The following is a 26,006-nucleotide window of genomic DNA, read 5'->3' on the forward strand; positions in this document are numbered from 1 at the left end:
GCTGCACCATAAAGAAGGTGATATCTGCTTATATAGAGCTCTGCTTATAAATTATACCAGCATGAGTGTGACCAAACTGTGGGAGGCAGTGGAATACAGGAGTGCCTGGCGTGCTCTGGTCCATGGGGTCACGAAGAGTCAGACACGACTAAATGACTAAACAACAACAACACAACTATTTCATATATGTTTCATAATATGTTTTTGGATTTTGTATTTGTAATTAGAATTTATGAGTATTGATTTATTAGTACTGGTATTTGTAATTTGTATAAGGTATGCTGTCTGTGTAAATGTCTCCCACCCTAAATAAATCTGCCTTTCTATGAACCGCTGAGACCTTCGGGTATAGGGTGGGATATAAATTCAATTCTGTAATAATAATAATTAAAATATCTACATTTTTCTCCTTAAAGACCTGCTCCCTGCATTGAAATGCATCGTGACAACAGCTGAGAGAGTCCCAGAAGTGGCCCAGTTTATTCCTCCTCCGTCCTTTCCACTGGCAACGCAATGGCCTCTGAGACCCCCTCTGAACGGTCTCTTCTCAGAGGTGGAGTGGAAAGAGGAGCCAGGCAGCTTCCTCAGGTAGGGAAAGAGCAACGGGAGCAGGGAGGAGGGAAGAGGCACAGGTGGGACCACCCAGCCTCCCTCTGTGTTGAGTGGGGATGATGGGGACCAAAGAGAAGCTCTTCTTTCTTCCTCCTCTTCTTCCAGGCCCTCTTGACCTTTTTGGAGGTGGCTGTGTTTTTCACGGGGGAAGAGTGGGTTCTGCTGGATCCAGGCCAAAGAGCTCTGTACAAGGAAGTCATGGAGGAGAATTATGAGATGGCGGCCTCTCTAGGTGAGGGCAGATTTTTATTCCTCTTGGCTGTTAGACGTTGGAGGTGTGAAACTGCTGTTTGAGCCATTTATTCATGGCATGGCTTCTTCTTTGGCAAATCCTCGTAGTCAAGTCTTCCATGAACACGGTCTTAATGGTGTGTCTGTAAGTGACTGTGGAGTCCAATTCTGGATCCATACATCCTTCCACAGTGGGGACATGGGTTTCTGGGCGGGAGTTAATCACAGTTAAGTTTTGCCAAACATTCTTTCCTCTTAGCTTGTTTCTCCCTTTTGGCCTGAGCTTGTGTTTCTTCAAAGTCCATGAAGCCTTTGGTAAAGGCTGTTTTCCAGTTGGCACTCTTGCAGGCCAGTGTTCTCTATGCCTATACTTCATTTATTTAGATTTGCCTTGAGAGTATATTGAAGCCTCTTTTGTTGTCCGGTGTATCAATTTCCATTCTTAAGTTGGGAATAGAATAGTTTCTTTGGAAGAAGATAATCAGGCATCTGAACAACATGACCAGCCCAACGAAGTTGATGTTGAAGATTGTAGTTTATCACAACGCTGTACTTTTGTCAGTAGGTAACTCTTCATAAGCTGATATTGTGGTATGAATTCCCCCCAAAAAACTAAAAAGGGAAACTCTACAAAGAGACTCACGCGTTAATAATGGTGGTACGACGAGGTTTCCTGGTCCACATCATTTATTAGCTTTTAGTGGGCCAGCAGATACTTTATTGTCTTTGCTTCAAAAGATTAATATTTTTGTATATTTTTAGAGTCATAGAAAGTAATATCTGTGGTTGCAAACCATCCTCAGGTTAAGAACTGTTTTGAGTTGAGAATGGACCTGTGGAACGAATTAAGTTCATAACCAGATGTACCACTGTATTACCACGAACTCTCATCTCTTGTGGGGGCGCAATCAGTGACAAGGCCTTCTGTCAAGAGTTTGGGTGTAATCCTTGACGCCTCCCTTGCTATGGAAGCACAGGTTGAAGCTACAACAAAGGTGGCATTTTTCCATCTCCGTCAAGCTAAGCAGTTGGTCCCTTACTTCTCTTGCCCTGATCTCGCCACTGTGATCCATGCGACAGTCACCTCCAGGCTTGCTCTACGTGAGGCTGCCCTTGAAGCTGACCCTGAAACTCCAGCGGGTCCAGAATGCTGTGACAAGTCTCCTTACCGGGTCCTCACCGCGGGATCACATTCATCCGGTGCTATAACAGCTGCACTGGCTCCCGGTGGAGTACAGGATCAGGTTTAAGGTGCTGTTTTTAACCTTTAAAGCCCTATAGGGCCTATAGGACCTAGGACCCTACCTAAGGGACCACCTCTCCTGGTATGCCCCACGGAGGACCTTACAGTCTGCAAATATAGCATCCTGAAGATCCCGGGCCTCAGGGAGATTAGGCTGGCCAGGACCAGGGCCAAGGCCTTTTCGGCTCCAGTCTGGTGAAATGCTATGCCACAGGAGATCAGGGCCCTGTGAGATTTGACATCTTTCTGCAGGGCCTGTAAGACAGAGTTGTTCCGCCAGGCCTTTGATCAGGGTTCAGCCTGACTCTCCTTCTCTTTTTGTATAAGAACTAGTACAAAAGAGGCCTCCCAGCATTCTCCCATATAAGATCAGCGTACACAGTTGGGCCTGATGAGCATTTACTGTTCCCAACGCTAACCCGCTGGAAAGCCATCTAATTGGAATTTATTTTGATTCCAACCTGTTTTTAGGACGTAATATAATTATTGTTTGATTTTATATCAATGTTATATATTTGATGTTAGCCGCCCTGAGCCCAGTCTCAGCTGAGGAGGGCGGGATACAAATAAAAGTTTATTATTATTATTATTATTATTGTTATTGTTATTGTTATTATTACAGTGGTGCCCCGCAAGACGAATGCCTCGCAAGACGGAAAACCCGCAAGACGAAAGGGTTTTCCGTCTGCAGAGGCGCTTCGCAGGACAAATTTCCCTATGGGCTTGCTTCGCAAGACGAAAAATGACGAAAAAAATCAATTTATTTTTTTTTTGCTCCAAAACCCCTTATTCTGAATCGCTAAGCTGCTAAAAGCATTTTAGCAGCAAAACCGCTAATCCCCCCCCCAAAAAAGCCGTTTTTAGCCCTTTTTTAGCCAATAGCGCTAATAGCGCTACTCCGTCAATGGGCTTGCTTCGCAAGACGAAAAAACCGCAAGACGAAAAGACTCCCGGAACGGATTCTTTTCGTCTTGCGAGGCACCACTGTATTATTATTATGACTACTACTAATACAGCACTTATGTTTTACATAGTCCACATAGCAGAGACTCTGATACTCAAGTCTGAGCACATCTCGCTTGGAACAGAAAATTACAGGGATGTTATCCTGGACCAATTGAGAGGTACATACTTCCACTTTGCTGTGAGACTGTAACTTTCTATGTCTCCTTTCAGTGTGTAGGAATACAAAAAGATCAGTTTTGGATCAGAGCAAGGGCCCACCTTTTCCAGCATCCTGGTGCAGGTTTAGGTGATGTGAACAGCTGGTTGGAAAGTATCAGTGAGATATTACAGATCAGGGAGGAAGGAGAAAACTGAATACAGAGTCGTAGCATTTTCACAGGAGGGGGAAGATGGGGAAAGTGTCCCCCTCCAGAGGTTGCTATACTACAACTCCCATCATCCCTGGTCATTGGCCATCTTTACTTGGGTTGACGCTACATCTAGAGGGTCATAGATGCCTCACCTCAGCATAGAAGGTTTCTCTTGGTGCTCAGTGTTACATGGGGGAGTTGAAGGTAGAACTGGATACTAAGGGTTATTGAGACTATTTTCAGATTTCCTTTCCTAAAAATGTGGTACATAGTAGAGGGAGGAACGCTGGAGGTGTTAAAATAAGAGTAGGCACTGATTGGTCTTGCTGTGTCTTAAGTTCTCTGGTTCTCTTCCTTGAAGACCTAACAATATTTTCTTATCGCCCACGTTAAACCAGGTGATGCAGAAGGCAATCAGAATTTTGAGGAGCCATCTGTAAATTACTTCAGTGTGAGTGAACACCTTAGCACACATCTACAAACTAACACAGAGGAGAAACCGTTTAAATGTGTGGAGTGTGGAAAGTGCTTCAGACGAAATGGAACTCTTATAACACATCTACGAATTCATACAGGGGAGAAACCCTTTAAATGTACAGAGTGTGGAAAGAGCTTCCGTCACAGTGTATCTCTCACAAAACACCAACAAATTCACAAAGGGGAAAAACCCTTTAAATGTGTTGTGTGTGGAAGAAGCTTCAGACAGTGTTCACACCTTACTAAACATCAACGAACTCACACAGGGGAGAAACCATTTAAATGTATGGAGTGTGGAAAGAGCTTCAGTCACAGTGGAGATCTTAAAAGACATCTACAGACTCACACAGGGGAGAAACCATTTAAATGTATGGAGTGTGGGAAGAGCTTCAGTGAAAATGGAAAACTTAACATACATATAAGAACTCATACAGGGGAAAAACCATTTAAGTGTATGGAGTGTGGAAAGTGCTTCAGTGAAAGCGGAAATCTTACCGTACATCAACGAATTCACACAGGGGAGAAACCGTTTAAATGTGAGGAGTGTGGGAAGTGCTTCAGTGAGAATGGAACTCTTACAAGACATCAGCGAACTCACACAGGGGAGAAACCATATAAATGTGTGGAGTGTGGAATGTGCTTCATTTGTAGTTCGAGACTCACTGTGCATCAGCAAAGTCACATCGGGGAGAAGCCATTTAAATGTTTGGAGTGTGGCAAGTGTTTCCTTCAGTGCTCACACCTTACTATACATCAACGATATCACACAGGGGAGAAACCCTTTAAATGTATTGAGTGTGGGAAGAGCTTCAGACAGTGTTCACACCTTACTAGACATCAACGAACTCACACAGGGGAGAAGCCATTTAAATGTATGGAATGTGGGAAGAGCTTCAGTCACAGTGGAGGTCTTACAACACATCTACAGACTCACACAGGGGAGAAACCATTTAAATGTATGGAGTGTGGAAAGAGCTTCAGTGAAAATGGAAAACTTAACATACATATAAGAACTCATACAGGGGAAAAACCATTTAAGTGTATGGAGTGTGGAAAGAGCTTCAGTGAAAGCGGAAACCTTACCGTACATCAACGAATTCACACAGGGGAGAAACCGTTTAAATGTGAGGAGTGTGGGCAGAGCTTCAGTCGGAATGGAAGTCTTATAACACATCTACGAATTCATACGGGGGAGAAACCATATAAATGTATGGAGTGTGGGCAGAGCTTCAGTGACAATGGATACCTTACTGTGCATCAACGAACTCATACAGGGGAGAAACCATTTAGATGTATGGAGTGTGGGAAGTGCTTCAGTCACAGTGGAAACTTGAGGCAACATCAGCGAATTCACACAGGGGAGAACCCATATAAATGTATGGAGTGTGGAAAGAGCTTCACTGAGAGTGGAACGCTTAGAAAACATCAACAGACTCACACAGGGGAGAAACCATATAAATGTATTGAATGTGGAAAGAGCTTCATCTGTAGTGGAACACTTAGAAATCATCAACGGACTCACACAAGGGAGTAGCCATGTAGGAGTATAGAGTGTGGAAAGAACTTCAGTCAGAAGGGAGCACTAAGACTACATCTATGAGTGCAGGAAGTGCTTCAGTTTATTTATTTTTAATGCTTTTTATTAATTTTCTTACTTAATAAACAAACACATAAAATAGAAAACCAAAATAATAAAATGACAACAACAAACAAAACAATATAGGAAAAGAAAAGGAAACAAAAAACATACATACATAAATCCATAAATTCTTACGTACGGATTTATATCACCATATTCTTTCATCCCAGTTCCTTTTCTTCTCTAATAGACTTCCATCTTCCTCTAAGTATAGTCATTTTTATCTATTTGTTAAACTGCTCCTTTTATCCTTTCTTCATTTCTACTGTTATGCAAATACTATGCTAATAATCCCTACTGTGGTTTTCAAAAATTAATCAAAGCAAATCCAGGTTTTGACTTTGGGACACTGTTTTATTTTAGATAATCTCTATAAATTATCTGATCAACTAAGAGAGAGCAAGTTTTTTATTGGTATGAGCTTTCTTGTGCATATCTGAAGAATTGTGCATGCACACGAAAGCTCATACCAATGACAAACTTAGTTGCTTTCCAAGGTGCTACTGGAAGGAATTTTTTTATTTTGTTATAAATTTCCCATTCCTTTTGGAATTTTTGGTTAGGCTGTATCCCAAACGCATCCGTCATTTTTGCCAACTCAAGATACTCAAATAGTTTATCCTGCCATTCCATTTTTGTTGGTACTATTTCACTTTTCCAATTTCTAGCTATTAATATTCTTGCTGCCATTGTGGCCTTTAAGAACATTTTCTTTCTTTCGTTTGGGATATCTGAATCTAAAATACCCCAAAGGAAAGGTGCTGGGTTTTTTTTTTTTATAAAGGTTTGCTTAAACTCCCCCCCCCAACTCGTATATTATATCCCCCCCCCCAAATTTTTTTTTTTGGCGACCCAACCACATGTGAAACTGAAGTGCTTCAGTTTAATAAAGTACATACAAAATGTTTGCAGACTCATAGGGGAGAAACCATTTAGATGTATGGAGGATAGAAAATTTCCCCCTCAAGTTCATTTCTTCCTTCAGATGAACAGGTTCCTATAGACAGAAATCAAATTTAAACGCATTCTGTGTATGTGATGTTCTGCTGTTTCAATGTAAAGTTATACATTCATGTAGTAAAGTAATGAAGGTAACGTCTCACAATACAGTGGTACCTCGCAAGACGAAAAACTCGCAAGACGAAAGAGTTTTTTGTTTTTTGAGTTGCTTCGCAAGACGAATTTCCCTATGGGCTTGCTTCGCAAGACGAAAACGTCTTGCACCTTTTTCTTAAAACCGTCAATGCATATCCGTGCTTCACAAGACGAAAAATTCACAAGACGAAAAACCTCGCAGAACAAATTAATTTTGTCTTGCGAGGCACCACTGTATTTAGTAAAGTCGAAGTTGCTTTGTATTGTTAGATAGGGAGAAGGAGTGTGAATCTGGAGTTGTTGTGTTTAGTGATGATGGGCTTGAGAGTTGGCTGAATTTCGGTCTTAGGTCGAGAGAGTTGGAAAAATTGATGTTTGGAGTTAGAAATGGATAGTTGTGCAAAGGGGAGTGTGACACACGTCGTGTTGCTTTGCAAAAAGAGTTGGTTAAACTAGTTTTATAGGAACAGTGGCACGACACACATTGTTTTAATTGCAATAAAGCAACAAATAGGAAACAGGCTGAAAGCAACTTCTTATCTGAATAAAGTAATCCTGAAGCCCTCATACATGGTCTATAGGTCATACATTAATAGCGCTGCAATGCCTCCTCATTCTGGGCAAAGTGTTCAGATAAAACATAGCTGGTGGCAGCAGGGGTAAAGGGGGTGTTAATGGAGGAGGGAGGAAAGTCTCAGCTCTTAGCTGTGCATCTTGCATGAGGTGGGAAGGTGGCAACAGGGCAGTGTGGGTCTAGAAGCAAGTGGCAGGTGACACGAGAGGGTGTAAAATAAAGGTAAAGGTACCCCTGCCCGTACGGGCCAGTCTTGACAGACTCTAGGGTTGTGCGCCCATCTCACTCAAAGAGGCCGGGGGCCAGCGCTGTCCGAAGACACTTCCGGGTCACGTGGCCAGTGTGACATTGCTGCTCTGGCGAGCCAGAGCCGCACACGGAAACGCGGCTGTAAAATACCGCACACGGAAACGCGGCTGTAAAATACATCATTGGAATACATCATTGGAAACTCATGTCTAATTCTCCCCAAATTAGCACCCAGAGGGGAGAAACCACAGGAGACAAATCCATGAACTGCCATAAGGCTGCAACCACCTCAGGGCATTTAAGACAGAGAGGCTCCCTCCACCTTTGCAATTAGGACATACCTACTATTACAGCAGGGGCACGGGTGGTGATGTGGGTTAAACAACAGAGCCTAGGGCTTGCCGATCAGAAGGTCGGCGGTTCAAATCCCCGCGACGGGGTGAGCTCCCTTTGCTTGGTCGCTGCTCCTGCCAACCTAGCAGTTTGAAAGCACGTCAAAGTGCAAGTAGATAAATAGGTACCGCTCCGGCAGGAAGGTAAAGGGCGTTTCCGTGCGCTGCTCTGGTTCTCCAGAAGCGGCTTAGTCATGCTGGCCACATGACCCGGAAGCTGTATGCAGGCTCCCTCGGCCAATAAAGCAAGATGAGCACCGCAACCCCAGAGTTGGTCAGGACTGGTCAGGGGGTCCCTTTACCTTTACCTTACTATTGCAGCCAGCAAGAAACTTACTTCCAACCAATGGGGCACAGGGAGGGGTCCACATGTGTGAAATTAACCCTTACCTCTCCATCTGTGGCACAAACACAACTCAGTGGAAGAATGGAACACTTTTGGGAAGAAAAGATGCTGCAGGTATCAGTGAATCCCCTGTTTGGCCATTTTCACTCCTAAACACCATGTGGCTACCCCAGGGCTACTGCTTTTGTGACAAGCAATAATAATACAGTGGTGCCTCACAAGACGAAATTAATTCGTTCCATGAGTTTTTTCGTCTTGCGAAGCAACCCTATTAGCGGTTTAGCGGCTATTAGCGGCTATTAAAGGTTTAAGGGATTAGCGGATTAGCTGCTAAAAGGCTATTAGCTGTTTAGCGGCTTAGAAAAAGGGGGTGGGGAGCGGAAAAAAATCTCAAGACTCGCAAGACATTTTCGTCTTGCGAAGTAAGCCCATAGGGAAATTCGTCCTGCGAAGCGCATAGAAAAACAGAAAACCCTTTCGTCTAGCGGGTTTTTCGTCTTGCGGGGTACCACTGTATAATAATAATTTGATTGGGTTGACTCAGACACTCTGGACAACGTCCGACATAATAAAAACACACAAAACATCAATTATTAAATGCTTCCTGATACAGAATTATGTTTTGGAAAGTTGTGTTTCCTGCTGCATGCACGCTTCTGGTGTGCGATTTCTGCTCGCATCCTGGGGCAAAGTTTGCAACCGGGAGCGGCTACTTCCGGGGTGGCGGAGCTTGTAACCCGAAGCGTGCACAACCAGAGGCATTCGCAACCAGAGGTACCAACCACTGTAGCTGTTTATCTCTTTGACATCTGACGGGAGGGCGCCACTGCTAAGAAGGCCCTCTGCCTGCTACCCTGTAACTTCTCACAGTGAGGGAACTGCCAGAAAGACCCTCAGAGGAGGACCTCATTGTCCAGTCTGGATGATAGGGGTGGAGACGCTCCTTCGGGTATACTGGGCCAAGACTGTTTAGGCCAGCACCAACATTTTGACTTGTGCTCGTAAACATACTGGGAGCCAGTGAAAATACTTTAGGACCAGTGTTATATGGTCTCAGTGGCCACTCCCAGTCAATAGTGTGGCTGCCACATTCTGGATTAGTTGTAGTGTCCGGGTCACCTTCAAAGGTAGCTCCAAGCAGATCGCATTGCAGCAGTACAAGTGCGAGGTAACTAGAGCATGCACCACTCTGGCAAAACAGTCTGCGGGCAGGTAGGGCCTCAGGAATAAAGGGGGTGTTTAGTGGGAGAACCAGGAAAAACCCAACTCTTCTCTGCATGTTTTGCACCACATGAGAAGGTGGGACAGGGGAGTGTGGGAGCATCTCAAATCAAGCAGGCGTGTGACAAGAGTGTGCAAAATGCTTCACTGTAGGCTCATTGCTTATTTCCCCCAAAATGAAACCCATGGGGAGAAACCATATGGGGTAGTCTGCCCACTCCAGGTAACAACCCCCCCCCCCGGGATCCACAGCACCATTCACACAACAGAATCTACCGTAGAGACAGGGAAAATCTCAAAAGTGGGGGTCCATGATTTTGCTTTTGAAAAACAGCTTCTGCAGAACTTGCCCAATTGGGAAAATCTGTCGTATAGAAGAACTCAGTGGGAATTACTTCTGAATAAAAATCCTTCGGATTGAACAGGATGTTTACTCAGAAGTCAGTCCCATTCAATTCAATGGGGTTTACTCCCAGGTAACTGGTTAAAGACTAAAACAGTGTTTCTAAAGGGGGGGGGGGGCATATGGATATTCCAAGGGGGTCACAGGTGAAGATCGTGGAAATGGGGGGGCAGGGCACGAGACTGGGGGGGGGGGGCCACAGAGGGAAGTGAGAAGTGAAGAAAGAAAAGCAGAGAAGTGCCCGTGCTTCGCAGTGGATTTATAAATAAAAACTATAAATAAAAAAAGGTCTATGTACAAGCAAACATTTAAATAGCTACCTTTCTACCGTCAGGAGGGGAGAGGCAAAGGAAGGAAAGAAGGTCGGGAGGGGGCCATGGTTGGAAAAAGGACGAGGGACACTAGACTCCATGGCCGTGGACGGGGGGGGGGGGCGTCCTTTCCCACTACATTCCTAGGTCTCTGCTTGCGGGGGGGGGTCACTCTGGATGAACGAACTCGCTTCCTAGATAGGCAGGAAGTGACGGAGCAGGGCGGGGGGGGTAGAGGCAATGTTGGAGGGGTGGGGTCTCCATGCACCCCCCCCCGGAAGAGAAGGAGGCCTGCAAAGGAGGAGGGAAAAGGTGCAACATTTCGGGGGGGTGTGATTTGGGGTGCAGGGAGGGAGAAGAATTTGCTTTTCTTCCACCTGAATCTACAGCCAGGGAAGGAGGAAGGAGGGAAGGGGGGGGGATGAAAGCAAGGAAGGTCTCCCCCCTTTCCCTCTGGGAACCAGGAGCGGCAGTCTGCAGTCGGCTGCAAGGTGGGGGGGGGGGCGCCTCTCCCCCAAACAAGGTTTGCATTGCAGGATCCTCTTGGAAGCGGAGAGATCAGCCAGACTCCGGGGGGGGGGGGGAGAGACATTTTGCTTCCCGAGACGAACTAGAGAAGGGCTCTCCCCCCACCCGAACCCCACCCAGCCTGATTGGAACAGGGAACCAGTTGTGCCAGTTTCACCCCACGACCGTGGGTCCCCGGGGCTGTGGGTGCCATGCAGAGCCCCTTCATGGGGAATTGGGTGGGTGCTCAGGGACCCAGGGAGCTGGCACCTATGATGCACTGAAAGTCATCAGGTGAAGCCCCCCCCCATCTTAGACCCAGCCTCCTAACCCATTTTTATGTATTTCTGCACACTCAGCCTGGAACACCCCCCTCCCTTGGCCTCCTGAGTAAGAAAGAGGCTGATTTGAGAAGGAAGCAAAAGGAAACCGGAATTTGCTTATCGGGAAGGGGGCGGACCCCCCCCCCCCCCCAGCTCCCCTTTCAGAAATCCTAGTCTGGCTGGCTGAGGTTGCTTTGGCACAAAGGAAAGAGCTTTGTTGTGTTTCCCATGTTGGGGGTGCAGTTGGGGGGGGGTCTGCTGTGCTGCTTTTGTGCCCCAAAACTGGAGGGATGAGGCGCATTTTCCATTTCCTGAAGCATGAAAAAGCACCTTTTCGGTTTCACTCCTGCTTGGCAAGGAAAATGGGCCCATGGATGGCAGGATTTGAAACTGATCAAGGTCTCAGGAGCTCTTTAAATATGTTAATGGCCAAGACTGGAGGAATTAAAGAAATGCCCCCTCCCCAGCTGGACTTGGGGGAAAGAGAAGGGGAGGGATGAGTTTTTGATGCTCCTTCTTTCCAAAAAGAGGCTTCTCCAGATATCCTCTTGGGACTTTGTCGGGAAGGAGAATCAAAGCTCCCAGGGGTGGGAGATCTGGCCTGCCTTGCAGGATTGGCCCAGCGCAGAGGTGCTGAGGGACTTTCTCTGCCGGTGCTGCCAGCCTCACTCCTGCCTGGCCTCGTCCCCATCCAGGTTGCCAGGAGGGTCTTCTAACACTAAAGGTCTTCTAAAGCCCACCACCTGGGCAATACTCACACCAGAACCCTGCAGGGTGGGCCAAAACTAGGGTGAAGGGGCGCATTTTGGATTCCCTGGAGCCTGGAAAAGCACCCGATCCGTTTTCCTCCTACTCATCAAAGCAAATGGGTGGCAGGATTTGAAACGGATTAGATTCTTAGGGGACCTTTAAATATCCTTCTGGCAAAGACTGGAGAGGAATTAAACGCCCCCTCCCTAACTGGAATTTCTGGGGACAGAAAAGGATTCGGGGGGGGGGGGGGACAGAGTCTGGTTTCTCTTTCAGGATTGGCCCAGTGCAGCAGTCCTGAGGGTCTCGCTGCCACCCTCACCCCGGGAGGGCCTAGTGATAAGGGGGGGGGGGGCGGGATGAAAGCACAACAGGCCTGTAAGGTGGGTCAAATATAGCTGTTGTAACTGGTGTGGGCGTGTTCTCCAGCCAGAGGGCCACATCCCCTTCTGAACAGTCGTCCAGGGGCCACATTCCATTGATGGGTGGGGCCAGAGATCAGGGTGGTTGGAGCTATGGGTGCAAATTTGACCTTTGTCCAGTAGCTCCATTCATTCCAATGGTCCTTTCCAGCCATGCAATAGCAGGATCCAGGGCAGTGATTTAAAAGGGGGGGGGTGGCCTGGGAGATTGCCGAGGCCTCAAGGCCTGGATTTGGCCCCTGCTACTGAGGGGACACGGGTGGCGCTGTGGGTGAAACCTCAGTGCCTAGGACTTGCCGATCGTATGGTCGGTGGTTCGAATCCCCGCGGCGGGGTGAGCTCACGTCTTTCGGTCCCAGCTCCTGCCCACCTAGCAGTTCGAAAGCACCTCCGGGTGCAAGTAAATAGGGACCGCTTACTAGCGGGAAGGTAAACGGTGTTTCTGTGTGCTGCGCTGGCCCGCCAGATGCAGCTTGTCACGCTGGCCACATGACCCGGAAGTGTCTCCGGACAGCGCTGGCCCCCGGCCTCTTAAGCGAGATGGGCATGCAACCCCAGAGTCGGACATGACTGGCCCGTACAGGCAGGGGTACCTTTACCTTTACTGAGGTTCCCCAGCCCACAGTTAGGGTGCTGGGCTTAGACCAGGGAGACCCACACTTTGCTTTGCAGCTCCTGGGTGACATTGAGTTAAAGGTCTGGAGACATGTGCAATTAATGCAAGGATTCTTAGAAAATGTGTAGTTTGATGCACGTTTTGCCAATTCGAGAGGTTGTCTAGCTCTACTTAATATTTGTTCCCCAGGCAAAGGTCTGCCATCTGTGTAAATGTCTCCCAACCTAAATAAATCCACCTTTCTCTATTGTTCCTGCTTTGAAGTACATCTTGTCAACAGCTGAGAGAGTCCCAGAAGTGGCCCAGTTTACGCCTACGCCTCCTCCGTCCTTTCCACTGGCAGCGCAATGGCCTCCGAGACCCCCTCTGAATCATCTCTTCTTAAAGGTGGAGTGGAAAGAGGAGCCAGGCAGCTTCCTCAGGTAGGGAAAGAGCAACGGGAGCAGGGAGGAGGGAAGAGGCACAGATGGGACCACCCAGCCTCCCTCTGTGTTGAGTGGGGATGATGGGGACCAAAGAGAAGCTCTGTTTTCTTCCTCTTCTTCTTCCAGGCCCTCTTGACTTTTGAGGAGGTGGCTGTGTTTTTCACGGAGGAGGAGTGGGCTCTGCTGGATCCAGGCCAAAGAGCTCTGCACAAGGAAGTCATGGAGGAGAATTATGAGATGGTGGCCTCTCTGGGTAAGGATGTATTTTTATCCCTCTTGGCTGCTAGACGTTGGAGGTGGGAACCTTTGTGCCATTCATTCATGCCGTGTAGTGACAATGTAAGAACACCTGCTGCCTCTTCTCCCCCCCAAATCCCATGTGAGTGAGATACTCTCTATTGTTCAGGGCTGCGGGGGAGCTGCCACCCTCCTTTCCCCTCCCTCTGTCTTGTAGAATCGTAGGGAACTCCAATAATAATCATAATTATTTCATTCATTCATTCATTCCCAGCCCACCTGGCTGGGTTTCCCCAGCTACTCTGGGCAGCTCCCAACAGAATATTAAAAATGGAATCAAACATAAAAAATCTTCCCTAAAGCATCCAGAAGAGATGGCCCCAGCTCTTTTGCTAAAGGAGCGTCTCCACCCCCATCATTCTACCCGGACACTGAGGTCCAGCGCCGAGGGCCTTCTGGCAGTTCCCTCACTGCGAGAAGCCAAGTTAGAGTGAACCAGGCAGAGGGCCTTCTCGGCGGTGGCACCCGTCCTGTGGAATTCCCTCCCTTCAGATGTCAAATAGAGCAACAAATACCAGACTTTTTGAAGACATCTGAAGGCAGCCCTGTTTAGGGAAGCTTTTAATGTTTGATGCATTACTGTATTTTAATATTTTGTTGGAAGCCTCCCAGAGTGGCTGGGGAAGCCCAGCCAGATGGGCCGGGTATAAATAATAAATTATTGTTGTTATTATTATTATTATAAAGCCACTGAAAAAGGGTAGGGAGCACAGCAACTGCCACCGCCTCCTTTTCGGGTAGACATCTTCTGTGGAGAGACACCCTCCCTGCAGAGCTGGCTCAAGAGAGTCATGAAACACACACACACACACACACACACACACTGCCCACACCCTGTCTTCTTCGAAATTGCTTGAGAAAAAGGCACGGTTGCTGCTTGAGGAAATTCTGTAGATGTGAGGGACACTCCTCAATGGAGGGGGACCTGCTGGGAAAAGGGGAGAAGGAGAAGAGAAATGGAGTGGCTTGTGTACCACACCTAGCAATGACACAGTCATTGCTGTGTGTGTGAGTGTGTGAGAGAGAGAAAGACAGAGACAGACAGACACACACAGATGAAGCTGCACCAGCCCTGATTGGCACGTCTAGTCCCCCCCCCTTTTTTTAACAATTTCCATGCCCCCTGTTTTGCATTTGAGTTTATTTTGAGCTTTCAGTTGGAATGAATGAGAGATAGCTACATTGGTATTACAACTGAGGCGGGTGCTGGAATAAATCACACACCCTTTCGGTCGTATGTCTAAAATGCTGATTGAGCAAAAAATGGAAAAAAAAGGCAGTTGTGACGGACAGCAGAGGCGGACCAGAGTCTGGTCATTCATTCCCCCATAAATTCCACCAGAGGGATGCAGCCTCTCTCTGATTAGCCAGCAACACTTTTGGAGGGAAAATAAAAGGAGCCGTTTCTGAGGGAGTTTGATTTGAGAGAAGATGGAGAGGGATTGTTTGTGGATGGGAGTTGGGGAGGAGGATAGGATTTTCCTGAGGGAGAACTGGTTCTGGTTTGAGTTGTAGGCCCACCCTGAGGAGACTGTCCATAGCTAGAGGAAAGACCCTCCCAGCTTGGATAGGGAGACCCAGTTGAGGGTCTGGGGAAGGTCTACAGCCGGCACCCCCAAACTCCGCCCTCCATATGTTTTGGGACTACAACTCTCACCATCCCTAGCTAACAGGACCAGTGGTCAGGGATGATGCGAATTGTAATCCCAAAACATCTGGAGGGCCTAGTTTGGGGATGCCTGGTCTAAAGACAGGAGTGTCCTGGGAGGGCTGGAGAAGCAGATCCTGGGGGAATTTAGGCTCCCCTGGGTCTCCTTCCAGTCAGGAGGGGGCAGTTCTTTTAGGGTTAGAGGACCCCCAAGCCAGTCACAAGGGGGGGAGGGGATCCCCTGGGTCTGTCACGCCATTTTGGAATTACCTCAGGAGTGGGGTTGCTTAGAGAGGGAAAGCGCCCCTCACTCATGAACCAGGGCATTGACCAGTGAAGGAAGCTGTGTTGTATTATTTAATTGAACCACCTCTTATAAATAATAATAATAATAATAATAATAATAATTAATTTATACCCCGCCCATCTGGCTGGGCTTCCCCAGCCACTCTGGGCGGCTCCCCCCCCCCCCCCAAATTAAAATACTGTGATACATCAAACATTAAAAGCTTCCCTGAACAGGGCTGCCTTCAGATGTCTTCTAGAAGTCTGGTAGTTGTTGTTCTCTTTGACATCTGGTGGGAGGGCGTTCCACAGGGCGGGCGCCACTACCGAGAAGGCCCTCTGCCTGGTTCCCTGTAACTTGGCTTCTCGCAATGAGGGAACCGCCAGAAGGCCCTCGGAGCTGGGCCTCAGTGTCCGGGTAGAACGATGGGGGTGCAAACGCTCCTTCAGTTAACAGAAACTGAGTCAAGCATTTTGCCACCTATTTTGGAAACCAGAACACCCGCCTTAAGTGTACCAACTTATTTCTTTAGCAACTGAAGTTTAAGAAGAGCTGTGCCTATAGTATTGTGTTTAAGCTTGTGACATCTTTATGTCTCGTTTTAGTAATAAGTTCTACTCGAAAGGACACATTTCCTGACCCACTTGGTTCCACAACCTCTTTTTATTTAGTGAAACTTCTCCTGTCTGTTGGATCAGCTCCTGCCTGAGACTCTAAACACTAATTTTCCCCTTACAAAAGCCCCCCACACGATAACCCGTGGTAAATGGTGAAACTCGGTGTAATTGGCATACAGTGAGGTGTGTGCGCAATATTTAATTGGGGGCAGTTAGCGGGGTGAGTCCGCCACACTATTAATTGGTGGTAAGTGGTTGGATCCGCTACAGCAGCAAAATAAAAGCATTCCAAAAATCTTCACAAAACTGAGAGGCTCTATGCCTCTACCTGTCTTGGAACAACCCCATCCCAGCAGTGACGTGTGAATTGACCTCGCTTGTTGACTCCAGGTAGAGAAACATATGGATGAGTTGAAAGCTGTGGGAAGGTGCATAGTGGGGAAGCTAAAAAATGTGTTTTATATTTTTATTTATTTTTCATTTTATTTTGACAAAGTAATAATCATAGATAAGTAAGAATAAAAATGTGAACCCCATCACCGAGGCCATTCCGTTGTAATTATCCAACCTCCCAATATTTCAGCACCTCTTGAGATGGCTTGACCCCTTTCTGTTTTAACAGTAGAAACTCTACGCACACCCTCCATATCTCCTCAAAATTATTTCTCCTGCATATTCCTCGTCTTAGCTTAATGGCACATGTTAATTTATCATTAATAGCTATATCCCACACCTCTTTAAACCATTCTTCCATTTTATATTCTGCTTGCCCCTTCCACTTCCTAGCTATCATAATTCGTGCAGCAGTCAATAAATTTGTGAGCAAGTTTAGCCTGCCAACCTTCCACCCCATCGTAAATCGGTAACAGTGCTACTTCTGGTCTGTTGGTCAGCTTTTACCCATTGATTTCTGTTATCTCCTTAAAACACCCCTTGCCAAAAAAAATTGTACATATTTACACCCCCACCATATGGGAACATAATTCCTTGCTTCCTGGCATCCGCTCCAACATAACACCAAATATTCGTCGTTTATTTGATTCAGTCTGACTGGTGTTAAATACCATCTTCAAACTAATTTATAATAATTTTCTTTTATTCTTATAGACAACATTTTCAACATCCGTTTCTCCCATATTTCCAAGCTTTGACTATCTATCTGCCCTGTTGTCTCCTTTTCCCACACCTCTTTTAATTGATCTTCTTGATCTTCCATTTCTACTAATATTTTATAATTTCATTGGTTTTCCCTTTTATAACTGTGTTTTCTTCTTTATCTCCCCTTTTTATAATCTTTCCCCCCCAAATTTTGTATATTTACAGATCTTGTTTTCTCTTAACCACTTCTTTGTCCATTGCTCCAGTTGTATACAGTTAAACCAAGTTTCGCCATTATTATTATTATTATTATTATTATTATTATTATTATCTGGCTGGGCCTCCCCAACCACTCTGGGCGGCTTCCATAGAAACCAAAAATACACTAAAATATCACACGTTAAAAACTTCCCTGAACAGGGCTGCCTTAAGATGTCTTCTGAATGTCAGGTAGTTGTTTATCGCTTTGACATCTGCTGGAAGGGCGTTCCACAGGGCAGGCGCCACTACCAAGAAGGCCCTCTGCCTGGTTCCCTGTAGCTTTGCTTCTCGCAATGAGGGAACCGCCAGAAGGCCCTCGGCACTGGACCTCAGCGTCTGGGCAATGACATTTCTTAATAAGGGATTTTCAATATTTTGCCAACATTGCCTATTTGATTTGATAAAAAATATATTCACTAACTTCTCCCTGATTTCCGGTGTACCATTCCTCTAACCATTCTGACTCTCCTTGTTCTGTTATGCCATCTATGATATATATTAAATGATTTGCTATATATATTTGCTATATAACATAACTTTATGTTGGGGAGACCCAGTCCACCTATTTTCTGGGGTTTATACCATCTTCTTTTATTAACTCTAGGTTTCTTACCCCATTACAAAATTTATTGATCATACTTTGCCAACTCTTTAACTCTGTCTCTGATATCTTAATTGGTAAGATTCTAAATAAAAAAAAATATTCTGGACAAAATTTTCATTTTCATTATTGCTATTCTTCCAAACCATGAAAGCTTAATTTTCTTATATTCCTCCAGCTTTTCCTTAATTTCCTTCTTTAATTTGTTAAGTTTCTCTTCTTCTGAATTTTCTAAATTTCGTGTTATCTTTATTCCCAAGTACTTTATTACATTTCTTATTTTTATTTTTTTTCAATTCATTTTTCATCTTCATCATAGTTCAACATCACCATCTCTGATTTGGACCAATTAATTTGCAACCCTGTTTTTTATCCAATTTTTTTCAAATGTGCCTCTGTTACCTGCATATTTTCCAATGGGTTTTTGATTGTTTGCAAGGTTTCATCTGTAAATAAGCTCTTTTCCTTTATTGCTTATTCCTTTTATATTTCCACTGAGCCTAGGGCTTGCCGATCGGAAGGTCGGTTGTTCGAATCCCCGTGACGGGGTGAGCTCCCGTTGCTCTGTCCCTGCTCCTGCCAACATAGCAGTTCAAAAGCATGTCAAAGTGCAAGTAGATAAATAGGTACCGCTCTGGCGGGTAGGTAAACGGCATTTCCGTGCGCTTCTCTGGTTTCGCCAGAAGCAGCTTAGTCATGCTGGCCACATGACCCAGAAAAACTGTCTGCAGACAAACGTCGGCTCCCTTGGCCAGTAAAGCAAGATGAGCGCCGCAACCCCAGAGTTGTTTTCAACTGTACTTAACTGTCAGGGGTCCTTTACCTTTTCTATAATTACATTGGCCAGAGTTTCAATGACCAATACAAATAAAATGAGAAACGAGGCATCCTTGTTTGGTGCCCCAGGATAATGTTATTTGTTTTGTTATACCATCGTTCACTACGACATATGCCTTGTTCCTCAAATATAATTGCTTTATTAATCCCTTAAATCGTTCTCCAAATCCTAAGCTTTCTATAATCATTTTTAATGCTTAAAATGCTACTATACCAGCTTTCAATTTATTTCTTCTTCTTATATCTATTATATTCAACACTCTTTTTATTAAACTAGACATCTATCTTCCTGCTACAAAGCCACATTGGTTTTTATTTATATATTTATACATAAAATTATTTATTTCTTAATTTCGGGCTCAAAAAATAGGGGTCATCTTGTACATGGGGGCATCTTATAGATGAAAAAATATGGTATTTCGCTATCTTATTTACTGTTTGACTATTATTGAAGATCCTTGTATCTAACCTCCATCTTCTGGCTTCCTGGTACTCTTTCTTTATTTTTAATACCCTATTAACCAATGTGTGGTCAGTTACCTTCATTATTCCAATTTCCATATTCAGTATTTTTTATATTGTTTTTTGAAACGAAGATATAATTGATCCTTCAGTAGGTCTTATGCACTGGTGAGAAGAAAATAATTCTTCTCTCCTCCCTTCATCACTCTCCAAACATCTTTCGTATCTTTCCTTTTCATAATTTTAGCTAATCCTGTAATGTTATTACATCTTTCCTCTGAGGTAGGATTTGACTTATCCAATTGTTTATCTAATACCATATTGAAATATGCTGCCACAGTCATATGGCCCTTTGGAATATCCTCCATTTCCTTAAATACTTTATCAAAAAATTCCACCTGATTTTCATTAGCAACATAAATATTAATTATAATGTATTTCCCCCTGCTTTTGTTCCTTGAATTATAATGCATCTTCCCTCAGGATCTTTCTTCATTTTTAATATACTAAACCAGCATCTCTTTGAAATTGTAGTTGCTACCCCTCTTGATTTTGAAGTACCAAGTGCTTTTTCATAATTATTTATACCTCTCAGTCTGTGTTCATTAACCCCCTCTTTCTTCTGATGCATTTCCTGTTATAATATTATATCTGCTTTATCTTTATTCAGTAACGTTTCTATCCTCCTGCTTTTCCTAATCAACCTCCACCCTTTAATGTTTAAGGTTGAAATCCTTATTTCATTATCCATGTGGTACCTCGGTTTTCAAATGTCTCTGTTGACTAACATTTTGGTTTTCGAATGCCGTAAACCCGGAAGTTAATGCTTTGGTTTTTGAACACGCCTCAAAAGTCAAACATGCCATGTGACTTCTGCTGAGTGCAAGATTCTGAGGCCTAGCTGTTGGCTGCTGAGTTTTTGGTTTTTGAACACTTCAGAACTCAAACGGTCTTCCATAACGGATTACGTTCGAAAACGGATGTACCACTGTAGTACTGTTTATTATTTCACTACTCCAGGTTACATTCCTGCTTGAAAAGTTTCTTAAGGACTAACCTGTATTCTTTGCTTCATAATACTTGTTCTTCAGAGAAATCCATCTTTTAAAATATTTTCTCTGGGGGCTCTCAGTTTCTGCTGCTTACTCCATAGCCAGCAGGTCCCGTCCCCCAAATGTGTATTTTAAATGCTGGTTTTAATGTATTTGTTTTGTTTTTGGACTAAAATATTGTAAGTTGTGTTGAGTTCCCATACCCCCAAAAGTAACAAATACATTGAATAAATAGGCTGCAGCAGGACCTGGTGGCTTCAGTTTTCCTGGTCCACAGTGCACATCACCAGATTGCAGCCCATAGAAGTTTAGGCCATAATATGTTTATTAGCCATCAGATATTTTGTTCTCTTTGCTTCAGATGATTATTTTTGAATATTTTTGCATATGACATAAATAGCAGGTCTCTTTTACTTATTCCACACAGGAGAGATTCTGATACCCAAGTCCGAGCTCTTCTCGCTCGAGACAGAAGAATACAGGGATGTTGTCCAGGACAAATGGAGAGGTAGGTGCTTCCACTTTGCTGTGACACTGTAGGTTTGATTGCTTCGTTTCAGTGAGTATGAGCCTTGCTGGATCAAAATGAGGGACCATCTTGTCTAGCGTCATCTTCTCACAAGGACCAACCAGGGAGAATCCCAGCAGCAGGGAGCCAGGGTGGTGTAGTGGTTAAGAGCGGTAGTCTCGTAATCTGGGTAACCGGGTTCGCGTCTCCGCTCCTCCACATGCAGCTGCTGGGTGACCTTGGGCTAGTCACACTTCTTTGAAGTCTCTCAGCCCCACTCACCTCACAGAGTGTTTGTTGTGGGGGAAAGGAGAATGTTAGCCGCTTTGAGACTCCTTAAAGGGAGTGAAAGGCGGGATATCTAATCCAAACTCTTCTTCTTCTTCTGAGTACCAAAGCTCTCCCCATTCACGATTCCCAGCCACTTGGATTCAGATAAATAATATTTCCAAAGGTGGGGGGAGAAGATTAGCTGAGAACTAAATGACAGCTACGGAAATGGTGGGTGGTTCTGACAGTGGAGACACAGTGCAAGATTGGGGAATGTGTACAGTTGGTTGGAATGTATCAGGAAGATGATATAGTTCACGGAGGAAGGAGAAAATGGACTGCAGATATGTAGCATTTGCAAAAGAGGGAGAAAGTGCGTCCCTACAGATGTTACTGCACTGAAATTCCTATCACCACTGGCCATTGGACATGCCTGCTTGGGCTGATGGTACTTTGAGTTCAACCACATCTGGCTCCTACATCTGCATGGAAGGTTCCTCTTTTTTGCTCAGAGTTACTTGGGAGCTGAAGGTCGTACTGGATACTAACAGTTCCTGAAACTATTGTTAGGAATTCTTCCCTTTCCTGAAAATCAGGTCAGTGGTGTAAAGAGAAAGTGGTGGTCTTACTGTATGTTACGTTCTCTTGTTCTCTTCCTTGAAATTCTAACAAGGTTTTATTTCCCCCTACTCTCAAGCAGACGATGGAGAAGGGAGTCAGAATTCTGAAGGACCATCTGTGAAGTGCTTCAGTGTGAGTGAGCATCTTATCACAAATCTACAAACTCACACAGGGAAGAAACCCTTTACATGTATGGAGTGTGGAAAGAGCTTCAGTCGGAATGGAGTTCTTACTGTACATCAACGAATTCACACAGGGGAAAAACCATATAAATGTATGGAATGTGGAAAGAGCTTCAGTTGTAGTGGAAAACTTCCTATACACCAACGAATTCATACAGGGGAAAAACCATTTAAATGTATGGAGTGTGGAAAGAGTTTCAGTGACAGTGGAGCATGTACAAAGCATCAACGAACTCACACAGGGGAGAAACCATATAAATGTTTGGAGTGTGGAAAGAACTTCAGTGAAACTGGAGCACTTACAAGACATCAACGGATTCACACAGGCGAGAAACCATTTAAATGTATGGTTTGTGGAAAGTGTTTCATTTGTAGTGGAAGCCTTAGTGTACACCAACGATCACACACGGGGGAGAAACCATATAAATGTTTGGAGTGTGGGAAGAGCTTCAGTGAAAGCGGAAAACTTACAAGACATCAACAAATTCACGCAGGAGAGAAACCATTTAAATGTATGGTTTGTGGAAAGTGTTTCAGTGATACTGGAGCACTTACAAAACATCAACAAATGCACACGGGGGAGAAACCATTTAAATGTATGGCATGTGGAAAGAGCTTCAGTGAAAGTTCCCAGCTGACTATCCATCTCCGAACTCACACAGGGGAGAAACCATACAAATGTATAGAGTGTGGAAAGAGCTTCAGTCAGTGTTCCCACCTTACTATACATCAACGAATTCACACAGGGGAAAAACCATTTAAATGTATGGAGTGTGGCAAGAGCTTCAGTGCAAGTGGAAAACTTACAAGACATCAACGAATTCATACAGCAGAGAAACCATTTAGATGCATGGTATGTGGAAAGAGCTTTAGTCAAAGTGGAAGCCTTACTGTACATCAACGAACTCATACAGGGGAAAAACCATTTAAATGTATGGAGTGTGGAAAGAGCTTCAGTGAAGGTTCAAAACTGACCGTGCATTTAAGAATTCACACGGGTGAGAAACCATATAAGTGCTTAGAGTGTGGAAAGTGCTTCAATGTGACTGAACACCTTTATATACATCTACGAATTCACACAGGCGAGAAACCATTTAAATGTATGGAGTGTGGAAAGAGCTTCAGGGATAGGGGAAAGCTTACTGTACATCAACGAATTCATACAGGGGAGAAACCATTCAGGTGTATGGTGTGTGGCAAGAGCTTCAATCGGAATGGAATTCTTACTGTACATCAACGAACTCATGCAGGAGAGAAACCATGTAAATGTATCGAGTGTGGAAAAAGCTTCACTGAAGGTCCACAACTTACCATACATCTCCGAACTCACACAGGGGAGAAACCATTTAAATGTATGGAGTGTGGAAAGAGCTTCAGTCGGAAAGGAGTCCTTATTGTACATCAACGAACTCATACAGGGGAGAAACCGTATAAATGTGTGGAGTGTGGAAAGAGCTTCAGTTGTCGTGGAAAACTTACAAGACATCAACGAATTCATACAGGGGTCAAACCATATAACTGTATCGAGTGTGGAAAGAGCTTCAGTGAAGCTTCAAAATTGACCATACATCTGCGAACTCACACAGGGGAGAAACCCTTTAAATGTATAGTGTGTGGGCAGAGCTTCAGTCACAATGGAATACTTACTGTACACCTGCGAACTCACACCGGGGAGAAACCATATAAGTGTATGGTTTGTGGAAAGTGCTTCACTGAGAGTGGAAGCCTTACTATACATCAACGAACTCATACAGGGGACAAACCATATAAATGTTTGGAGTGTGGAAAGAGCTTCATTTGTCGTGGGAAACTCAGTGTACACCAACAAAGTCACACCGGGGAGAAACCATTTAAATGTGTGGATTGTGGGAAGTGCTTCAGTGAGAGTAGAGCTCTTACAAGACATCAGCAAACTCACACAGGGGAGAAGCCATTTAAATGTTTGGAGTGTGGAAAGCGCTTCAGTGAGAATGGAACTCTTAGAAAGCATCAACGGTCTCACAGAGAAGCGGTTGTTTAAATGGAAGGAGTTCTTAATAAACACCTACCGACTCTCACAGGGGAGATCCCATTTAGATTTATGGAGTGTGCCAGGTTTTTCCCACAGTTCACTTTGTCCCTCATGTCAGCAAACTGATGCAGTGGTACCTTGGGTTACAGACGCTTCAGGTTACAGACTCCACTAACCCAGAAATAGTACCTCGGATTAAGAACTTTGCTTCAGGATGAGAACAGAAATCGCGGGGCGGCAGCAGGAGGCCCCATTAGCTAAAGTGGTACCTCGGGTTAAGAACAGTTTCAGGTTAAGAACGGACCTCCAGAACAAGTTACATTCTTAACCCGATATACCACCATATAGGGGAAAATCAATTGTAAATACATGGAGTGTATTTGATGTTCTGGTGTTTGTATGGAAAGTTGTACATATATGTATTAAGGCAATGAAGGTAATGTCTCATAATAGTAAGTATAATGAAAGATACCATGTACTGTTAGGGATGTGCAGAATGTGACCCTTGAGTGCTCATTGTGAGTGAACATGTGCTGAGACAATGTTGATATTTGGTCTTTGGCAGAGAGAATTGGGAATGGAGAGTTGTGAAAAGTGGAGCATGACAGTGGTGTTTAGGAAGCAGGATTGGCTCTGGAATCCTAGAACTGTAGAGTTTAAAGGGACTCCAAGGGTCTTCTAGTCCAATTCCCTGTCATAAGAACAGCAACATAAAACCCATTTTTATAATTGCAATGAAGGAACAACGAAAACACAGAACGGCTGAAACCGTTGTCTAATGTCCTATGTTGTTTATATTTTATAAATTCATTGTTTTACAATACCTTCTTATTCATGGCTACATTAACAACTAAGTGGATGAAATCCCTGGTGGCAGACGGGATAAAGAGGTTCTATGGGGAACAACCAATATGCGGAGGGAAGGTGACACAGGGAAATGCAGGCATTGCCAGTGGTTTCAGGAGAGTCATTTCCCTGTGGAGAGAGGAATCTCTGTGGACCAGACACAGGTTAGAGCTCAACATTGAGCCTATTGTTGTTTAGTCGTGTCCGGCTCTGCGTGACCCCATGGACCAGCGCACGCCAGGCACTCCTGTCTTCCACTGCCTCCCGTTGAGCCTCCCAAGTGGCTATTGCAACGGGGAAGTGGACCTTCATAACTGCCTCTATTGCATCTGCGAAAACAGCAGCAGGAGACTCTTTCAGGTGGTTTGCAATTTAACAGAACCACCTGTGCCATCGGGGCCATAAGGACCTCAAGATCTCCTGCAATGATTTTGCAATTTTTTTGGCAGATAAAAGTCACTCAGATTCAGAAAGAGGTAGACTTCACCATGGGAGCAGGGCCTGGGCGGGAGGGTGCTAGAGTCCAATCTAGTCAAGTTGTGTGGGATCAATTCCAATCTGTTACCTCCGAGGATGTGGACAGGCTGCTTGGACGAGTGAAACCAACCACCTGTCTCCTTGATCTCTGCCCATTCTGGCTCATAAAAGTGAGCTGGGAATAGCTGGGTGATGGGCTCTGCGAGGTGGTGAATGCTACCCCCTGTCAGGGAGTTTCCAGACCCACTGAAAGAGGTGGTTATTAAACTGCTTCTTAAAAAAATATCTTTGGACCCGGCCGATATGGCCAACTATCGCCCAGTCTCAAATCTTCCATTCCTGGGCAAGGTGATTGAGCGGGTGGTTGCTGAACAACTCCAGGCATGCCTGGAGGATGCGGACCATTTGAATCCTTTCCAATTCAGGCCTCATCATGGGACTGAAACTGCCTTGGCCGCACTGGTTGATGATCTCTGGTGGGCTAGGGACAAAGGTGAAAGCAGTTTCCTCATTCTGGATCTCTCAGCGGCCTTTGATGCCATCGACCGTAACATCCTTCTGGACTGTCTAGAGGAGCTGGGGGCACTGTTATACAGTGGTTCCGCTCTTTCCTTCTGGGCTGTGTCCAGAAAGAGTCTGACCCTTGTTCATTTAGTTCAATTTCTGAGTCTTTGCTCTTCCCTTGCGATCTGGGAGTCACGTTCCTGACACCGGATGATAGCCAGCTCTTTACATCAGAACCAGTGAAGGTGGTGAAGGTCCTGCGTGTCTGGAGGTGGT

At 45.0% G+C, this 26,006-nt stretch overlaps 3 protein-coding genes across 12 annotated transcripts in view; all 3 read left to right on the forward strand.

The window, feature by feature from the left end:
* Positions 1-26,006, forward strand: part of LOC310670150 (uncharacterized protein) — a 71,924-nt gene that overhangs the window by 19,469 nt on the left and 26,449 nt on the right. Inside the window, exon 1 of one of the 3 annotated variants that reach the window (XM_083424912.1) lies at positions 10,329-10,421. The exons of 1 other annotated variant lie outside the window; for it this stretch is intronic. The gene's annotated coding sequence lies outside the window, so the exon portion shown is untranslated. Of the gene's footprint in view, positions 1-10,328; positions 10,422-10,606; positions 10,633-26,006 lie in introns of those variants that run through there. One more of the 3 variants, XM_083424915.1, reaches the window with a different exon arrangement.
* Positions 1-26,006, forward strand: part of LOC310670188 (uncharacterized protein) — a 59,414-nt gene that overhangs the window by 10,772 nt on the left and 22,636 nt on the right. Inside the window, exons 1-5 of one of the 8 annotated variants that reach the window (XM_083425029.1) lie at positions 11,961-12,370; positions 12,730-13,149; positions 13,279-13,405; positions 20,739-20,819; positions 21,787-24,662. In XM_083425029.1, coding sequence (XP_083281155.1) covers positions 13,075-13,149; positions 13,279-13,405; positions 20,739-20,819; positions 21,787-23,912 — 2,409 coding nt within the window. In that variant the 5' untranslated portion in view covers positions 11,961-12,370; positions 12,730-13,074 and the 3' untranslated portion in view covers positions 23,913-24,662. Of the gene's footprint in view, positions 1-416; positions 589-717; positions 845-3,120; positions 3,211-3,800; positions 5,468-11,960; positions 12,371-12,729; positions 13,150-13,278; positions 13,406-20,714; positions 20,820-21,786; positions 24,663-26,006 lie in introns of those variants that run through there. The other 7 variants (XM_083425030.1, XR_014507540.1, XM_083425031.1 and 4 more) reach the window with 7 other exon arrangements.
* Positions 1-26,006, forward strand: part of LOC310670634 (uncharacterized protein) — a 43,973-nt gene that overhangs the window by 6,542 nt on the left and 11,425 nt on the right. The window lies entirely within an intron of this gene.

This window comes from Podarcis tiliguerta, assembly GCF_965153285.1.
Source record: "Podarcis tiliguerta genome assembly, chromosome: 2".
Taxonomy (NCBI): domain Eukaryota; kingdom Metazoa; phylum Chordata; class Lepidosauria; order Squamata; family Lacertidae; genus Podarcis; species Podarcis tiliguerta.